Below are 8,027 nucleotides of genomic sequence, written 5' to 3'. Positions count from 1 at the left end.
ACTGGAACTGGAAGAAGATGGCAAAAATTGTCCCCGGTCACTCAAAGCAGGCATGCTGCTGTGGGAAGCTGGGGTGCAGGAGTTGGCAGAGCCATGGGTCCCAGCAGCCTGTGCCCCTGGCCCTTTGGAGCCCCTGAGCTCTCCCAGCAGCATCCCCAGCCCCAGGGAGCAGGGCTGCCTCAGGGCACTGTGGCCGTCCAGCACCAATCCAGAGGTAAGCAGAATGAAACTCCATTGTGTGTGAAGTTGGGGTGGCTGCGGGCAGCGAAACAAGTCAATGGCATGAAAATAAGAGGTTGATATAAAATCTGAAATACCTATGCTGTCAGGCAAGGCATGGATACAAAAGGGGGTTAAATATTTTAATTGGTTTTAAGTGTTAAGCTGTTTGGGAAGCAATTGTCATGCTGCATCCTGCAACAAAATCAGTGTGCAGCAGCCATTGCCTGAGAGAAAAAAAAGAAAGTTTCTGTAAAGGCTGATTTAGCTTTTGATCTGTACAGATTAGATGATGCACTCCAGGCTGTCAGATTATGGTTGCGCATGCTGGACAGTAATTGCAGGAATAAATACCCGAGGCCAAGCGGGAGCTGCTGAGGAAAAGGGAGAAAGGGACTGGGAGCGGGTTCTTCTCTGGCCGCATGCTAGAAACGGGAGAGGAGCTCGGTGCAGGTGGGAAGGGTGGTGCTGGCTCAGCCCTCTGCCCGCAGAACTGCAGGCGTGTGGCTTCCATCTCTGTTAGGAGGTGGGTCATTCGCCCACCACCTGCGGACACGCTGTCCCTAAAATCCATTGTTCATCTCCTCACTGATTTTTGACTCCCGGTTGATCTGCCTGGCTCTTCTCAAGGCTCTACTTTTTTTTTTTTATATTTTGCAAACCTTTTATTATCTGTTCTTAAGTACGTATCACTGCCTGAAGAATCACCTGGAAACATGAATTAACTGCAATAATACAAAAGGCAGAAAAAGTGTTTCATAATTTTATTGGAGCGGTTTCAAAGTGAGGTTGCTAGGTACAGTGCCAGTAACTCCGTGGCTGCAGTTCTGCTGCCACTAAAAATAGTTACAACTTCAAAAGCCATGCCTAACAGTAAAGGTACATGCAAACAACCCTGTGCTTTATTAAAAAACAAAATCGTTTTATTCATTAAAATTATAGACAAATAAGGGGATTTTTTTTACTACTATTTAATTAAAGCAGTTACATAGCCTGACTTAAATACCAAGTAGCACTGTCTCTGCAGATATTGCAGTCAAATTTCACCAGTATTTACACAAAAATTGAACTTACTCAACGATATTAAAATCACAGTACAATAGAAAAATAAACATTTTCACATCTATCCTTGTAACACACTGTAATTGATAGCCATGAAATAAGTAGTGGTTTTAACTCACAAGTTGTATGTCTTCAGAGGATTTGAAATTATTGTGCCAATGCAGTTAGGCTCCAGAAATAATATCCTGTAGTAGGTTTTGATTCAGTGCAAAGCACCCGAAGTTGGAAATAATACAGCACATGTAAGTAGGGTGAAACAGTCCTATTCAAGCAGCTGAGGGTTTGGGGGGGGTTCGTTTGGTATTTTGGTGTGGGTTTTTTTTTTTGTTGTTTGTTTGTTTGTTTAAAGTTAAGGGCTTTTAGCATAGGGCCAAACCAACTTCCACCCAAGGGCCAGCATTTCCCCCCTGCAGCTCTGCTTGCACCGTCCCCAGTTTGCAACTGGCAGCTGCCGAACATGGCTGCTCAGGATCTTGGAATACCATTTTCATATTCAAATTCAACCTCAGGCCTGGAGTTTCCTTCAAAAAATTTTACTAGAGGTGGAGACTAACCACTGCAGGTAACAAATGTGAATTTATAGACTTGAAAAATGATGAGCTTATTGCAGAAATAAGTAATACCTGTGTTAAGATGTATCACCTTTTATTAATGTTTTTGTTCTGGACCAATCTGAAGACAAAAACTAGTGACAAGGAAAAAAAGAAAAAGAATCCCAGAGAGGCAATTAGCAGGTTTTTTGACCCCTGGCACCCTGGGGCCAGTGTGTTTAACTGCTACAGCCCTGACCTTCCAAGTACGACTCTGTGGGTGGCAGTGGGGAAGAGCAGCCCTCTCTGTAACGTGTTCCACCCAGCTCTCGGCAGGACCAGAGCCCTCAGAATAAGCGCCTTGCGCTCCGTGGGCTCCGGACAGACTCAGCCCTGCAGTTGGAGCAGCCATGGTGGCAGTGCCTGCTCCCTGGGCCCGGGGGGCCCGCAGCCTTGTGTGCGTGTGTCCCCTTGTCCTTCCTCATCCAGAAAGAGAATGGGAAGACACTGGGCTCAGGAATACTTGGCATGACCCCAATTTGGGCTTGAACATCATGAGCCCAAGTGTTTAGTCTATGGGCCCACACTATGGAACAGATCTTCAGCTTCTGTCCTTGGGTGTGACCAGGAAGGCAGTGGGATGCTCTCCCGGATTCACTCGCATGTGGGCTGTCAGCCACAGAAATGGCCCTGCAGCTTCCCATAGTCCCCTTCCACAGGATCGCAGGGGAGTTCATGTTGGGACGCAGCTTACCAGGGCATTTAGTGCAATCTCCTGCTCAAAGCAGGGTCAGGCAAGATACTTCTGGTTCCCTATGTCCAATTACAGTTTCATTAACTTGGTGTCAAATGAACTGGATTAAAACAAAAAACCCTACATGCTATGTTATGAAAATGTACAAAATGACAGCAGAGCACGTGTAGGTTTCATGCTGATTTCATTCTGTGTTAAAAGATTACCGTATGTTGGAGTTAATGGGTATAAATGAGGAAAAAAATTAACCGTATGAGCTGGAGGAAGCAAAATATAGCTAATGAATAATAACTTGTTCCGGCATGGATCATTGTAGAATGCTTTAGCAAAACTTAAGCTCTAAATAATTGTTTACTTCAGACCTTTTGGCGTCTTCATTGAATGATTTGTAGTTATTAAAAGATTGCCAGATATACCCAGAGGAAAAAGAGGTTAAAAGCATGACCACAAAATCATAAAATGTTTAATCTCATTTGTTAGTTGAAGGCTAATACAGCATGATGAGGGAACGTGAAACTTTTAGGTGGTCTTCCTGTAGTCAGCTGAATCTTGTTCCTAGTAAACACAACCCATCGTCATTATTCATTATTAATTAGCAGCCCAAAGGCTGTAGCTGAGATTGTGTTCTCTTTGCATATCAGATAGGTCAGGAAGAAACTCCAGTCAAGTGGCTTAGAGAAATGCTTCTTCGACTAAACCCATCACAGCGGTTTACGTCTAAACACAGGGATCACCGTGGGCCTCCAAGGCTGGTGGACTGACTGTCTTCCACAAATACATTATAGTAAGGGTAAGTGCCAAAAGGTAAATATTTAAGAACAGTCTTGCCAAGTTCCCCAGGTGCTAATGGCTCCAGCCATCATGGTGCCTGGAGATCTGCTTGGCTTTTGTCCTGGTGGTGTCCAATCCCCCCCACATCTGACCAGCTTCCTGACAGGATAGCCCAACAGACATGATTCTGACATGTTGCAGGTAAAAAAGTAAATCCTGTGGGAGGAGATACGACCTTGGTGTGATTTTTGCAGTTGTTCTGACTACCTCATGTCAAATATAGTAATGCTTTAAAAAAAAAAAAAAAAAATGAGGCAGGAACTTTACATGAGATCGTGAGGCTCGGCTTCAAGTTCCAGCTGGATTCAGAGGTGGCTGTGACATCTCGGTATGGGTACAGCAGGGAGTCACAATGGAGCAGGATGTGGCTTGAGGAGTTAGCTCTGCAGGTCGTAGGATCCGGAAGATTGAAAACTGTAAAATGTGTTTAATGATCCTTCTCCGTGTTTGGTGGCAGACTCCCATACGCTTCTGTGAGGGGAAGATGCCGAGTGCAGTTGCCAGCCATGGCCGACCATCAGAAGTGATCTCCGTGAAATAATCAGAACAGACCTCAGTAATGAAATGGGTGAATAATCTGGCCAGTTGCAGTCCTTGAGGCAAGATGAAACAGTTTTCTCAACTGTTCATGAGGAATGCCTAAAAAGACACGGGAGCAGAGGTGGCTGTCCTGAGCTGCAGAAGGCAGATCGCCCTGGCAGGGCGTCTATCCAGACCGTGGGTCTCCGGCAGCATCCCCAGCCGGGTATAGCGGGGCCCGCAGAGTTTGGTTGCATTTGGATTTCATACACACTGTAACAGTCAGCCAACTTTGCCATATTAAAGAGACATATTGCAAAAAGACTGTAAGTAACTACATAAGGACCAACCAGGGTGTACGGCTTTACATTCTGCCGTGTCTGTTTCAGATCTTTTTTTCAGACATGGATTAGTGGAACATTTTTATTTCCCAACTGAAAGGGAGAAATAGACCACGAAATGCTGGGAAATGAACATGATTTTAAAGCTAGAGAAGCAAATTCAAAGAATATCCTATTTTTATGCTCTCTCTCCATTTAATTCATCTGCCATTCCAAACAAGACATGCCTCAGTTGAATGAAGTCTCAAATAATCACATAATAGGAGAAGTCATTTATTGTGAATCAGGCTCATTCTCTGGTGATATAAATAGGCTGTGCTGCTTCACAGCCTTTTGTCAGTAGGGATTAATTAGCAATTGACCCTTGGTTGGGATTTCTTCACTACCTCTACATTTTTCATCTTATGGGGCTAAATGAGATCTTAACATTGCTTTAAGAAGCGATGCTTCCTCAGCAGCAGCTTAATTTATCTTTAGGCTATATATCAGTAGTTTAATTTATCACTAGGTTACATATCAACAGTGAATAGTCAGGGTGGAATTGAGTTTATTATAAAGATGTTCTGTTAGAAGACACAGTATTACAGTGATTGAAACATGCTGTTAAATTTTCCATTAATGCCCAATTCTGGATATGAATACGGAGAACCACACTTTACACACTTTACATTTAGCTTTCTAATAAATAAGTTCAATAAATAGGGATTTTGCAGATTAAGAAGCTGTACGTGTGAACAGAGGCTGCTGTACAATGTTGTAAAAAAATAACTAGAGCTATTCTTGGTGGTTACCAATCACTGGAAATTAGTAAGTAAAATACAAATATTTTACTTTTGCTATGAAGACCGGAGGAATGAAGATCTGTTAAAATCGCCCTTAGGATTACATAGAACTTAATTTTGTACACTAAATTTATAATTTAGAGCATGCTTCCATACCATTTTTAGCACACAGTATTTTCAAATACATTTCTTAAAAATATGAGAAACCACTAAGACTGCCCATGTACGATTTAGTCTGTGCTCCGATCACTACCTCTTGTGTTATACAATATTGCAGTTTGGCTAATTTTGGATGACCTATTCCAACATTTGGAGAAGATACATAACAAAGGGCTGGATTTAGTCTGTAGTATATTGCAACATCTTGTTAATACAGTAATTTGTCACAGTACAAAAAAAATTAATTCCCCCAATTATTTCTTTATATATATAATATATAATCCATTCATATTATCCATGTTAATAATTATCTTCTTGGGAAACAACTCTTACGTTATCTGTAAAGATTGCCAGGAACAGAAATATTCTTGTACCAAATGAAAACACAAGTAACTTGAGCAACTGTAGTTTTACTTGTTTGAAAGGTACAATTATTTTCAGCACACACATTTCTCACGTTCTACCCGTAAAGAACTCCAGCAAGGCTCCCAACACCGGCAGTCGAGTGTTCGTGCTGCAGGGAGATCTTGGTCAGCCTTTGCGAAGGGTGGCTTGCCCCTGGCTCCGCAGAGCTCGCGTAGGCGCTCCCCAGGCGAGCCCAGTCTGTGCTCAGCCCCATCCCATGGTTCCTCGGGCTGACAAGGTGCTGGTTTTCCTCAGCATGGAAGGCAGGATGAGACCATCAGCGGCTCAGAACCAAATCATCTCTGCATGCGTTTGCACGCTGACATCCGTTCACGAAATGCACCACTACATGCATGTGCAAAGCAGGCGCCTGCTTGCACCAGCTCTTGGAGATCTGCTTATCTGCCGGTGGCTGAGGTGTCAGTTCACCTGGAAGCCAATTACTTGCCTTTAAGGGGTCCAGATTTTTCATGAGCAACCATCGTAATCTGAAAGCATAATCATGCACACACCAGTAAGCCTACCTTTTGTAAAACACCGGCACTCATAGAAGACTGAATTATAAATGCTACCAAACTATCAAATAATTATCAACACTAGAAGTAGATGAAGAAATAATAAAGCTGTAAAGGTGAGATAACTGTATCTTTGATTTAGATACTTGTTTACAACGGCAAGTGAGCAAAAGGCTAGGTATGTGGACTGAGCCTGAGAAGAGAAGATACCGCTCGCTCTTATTTTTATTTCTTATTTTTAAAGAGAGGCTGATTGAGAACACTTTTGAATGTGGGAGACTAAGTCATTAAAACAGAAGCACTTGGATTGCTTTCTTCCTTTAGGGGATTTACTTCATTTTACTTCATCTGACACAAGTCAGAAAGAAATGAGAATATCGTAAGGAGAAGGAAAGCTGAATTTTGACACGTTATTTTCCATCAAAATTCTTCCGCTGACTTTGTTAAGCTCTTTCTAAGATCAGAACATGAGGCTTTACCTAAAACGAATTTGAGAGACTGATAGATTTTCCTCACACGCTTGTAGCACTACAGTGTCCTACTGTCTCAAAGCAGAGGATTTTTTCAAACTGTTCCCATATCTTTTGCGTTCGTTCACAAACTCGTATCTCCATTCTGTTTATACTCAGATAAAATATTGAGAGTCATTTCCTCGCTTTTGGACTGCACGTTGTGTTCACTTCTTCTGGATGATTTCCTGGTCGCCCTGGAAAGCCGCCTTCGAAAGGTATCACCTGCCAGAAAGTAAAGGATAGGGTCGACACAGCTGTTGAGGCTGGCGAGGCCCCTTGTCACTTGGTAAGTGGCATAAACCTTATCGTTGAAGGCACACATTTGTGGAGTCTGAAAATCCACCCTGGCTCTTAGATTTAAGGTCTTCATCACGTGGAAGGGAAGGTAAGACACAGCAAAGACCGTCAACACAATAATAACCAGGTAAATAGACTTTCTCCGGAGAGGAGAGTTGTCCAAATCTTTGTAAATCAAAGCTTTCACAATTAGCCCATAGCAACCAAGGATCAGTATGAATGGGATGCAGAACATAAACACTGTGGTGCACATGCTATAAATGAAGTAACTTCTCAGGTAATCATCGGCTGTTGTGTCATAGCACGTAGTGGTTTTATTTCTCCTTATCCCCGTTCCCGAGTAGAAGAGTATTGGAGAAATCACGGCCACCACAATGACCCAGACCAGCGTGCTGATGTACACCGCATTCTTCTTCTTCAGCCTCCCCAGCGACTTCAAGGGGTGCACCACTCCCGTGTACCTGTGCACACTTATGCAAGTTAGAAACAAAATACTGCCATACAGGTTCACGTGGAAGATGAACCTCTGCAGCTTGCACATGATATCTCCGAAGATCCAGTCGGTTTTATTGAAGTAGTAAAAAATGAGGGCAGGCAGAGTCAAGACATACAAGAAATCAGCTAGTGCCAAGTTGAACATGTAAACCGAGATGCCGCTCCAAGGCCTCATGTGGAAGACAAACATCCAGATGGCCACGCTGTTTCCCAAAAACCCAGTGATGAAGACCAGAATGTAGACAGTGGGCAGGTAATAGAACTGGAAGCCAGTTTTGGTCAGGGAACACTTGGTGGTCGTGTTTCCCGCAGACCAGCCGCTGCCGGATAACAGGTTGGGTTCAGTTCCATTCAAAGCAGCAGAGAAGAGAACTTCAGTCATGATCCTTCCACCAGAGTCACATAGGTCTGAGGTGAAGTAACAGAGTCTCTACAGGAACAGTAACGCATCTAAGAAGAAGAAAACAGGAAAGAAAACCTAACTGGAAGGTAAAACCTGCCCCGCTGTTCTTCAGAGGGTTTCCAAGCGGGTGTGCTTGGCTGAGCAGCTCCCACCCGCCCAGGTCGGTCTAGCGTGGGGTGCGGGCCGTGCCCCCCGCAGCACCC

The 8,027-nt window shown here is 43.6% G+C and overlaps 1 protein-coding gene across 1 annotated transcript; it reads right to left on the bottom strand.

Annotated features, from left to right (window-relative positions):
* Positions 1–4,724: 4,724 nt before the first annotated feature.
* Positions 4,725–7,867, bottom strand: P2RY1 (purinergic receptor P2Y1). Its single transcript, XM_009634419.2, has 2 exons — positions 6,597–7,867; positions 4,725–6,090 (listed from the first exon to the last, which is right to left on the bottom strand). Exon 1 carries the CDS (start codon positions 7,801–7,803, stop codon positions 6,712–6,714), a length of 1,092 nt encoding a protein of 363 aa, XP_009632714.1. The 5' UTR covers positions 7,804–7,867; the 3' UTR covers positions 4,725–6,090; positions 6,597–6,711.
* Positions 7,868–8,027: the final 160 nt, after the last annotated feature.

This window comes from Egretta garzetta, unplaced genomic scaffold (assembly GCF_000687185.1).
Source record: "Egretta garzetta isolate BGI_Z169 unplaced genomic scaffold, ASM68718v1 scaffold172, whole genome shotgun sequence".
In the NCBI taxonomy this organism is placed as follows: domain Eukaryota; kingdom Metazoa; phylum Chordata; class Aves; order Pelecaniformes; family Ardeidae; genus Egretta; species Egretta garzetta.
This window is presented reverse-complemented; position numbering and strand designations above follow the sequence as displayed.

Excerpts from the sequence above, each read along its gene's own strand:
- P2RY1 (XM_009634419.2), bottom strand. The coding sequence starts at position 7,803 with ATGACTGAAGTTCTCTTCTCTGCTGCTTTGAATGGAACTGAACCCAAC.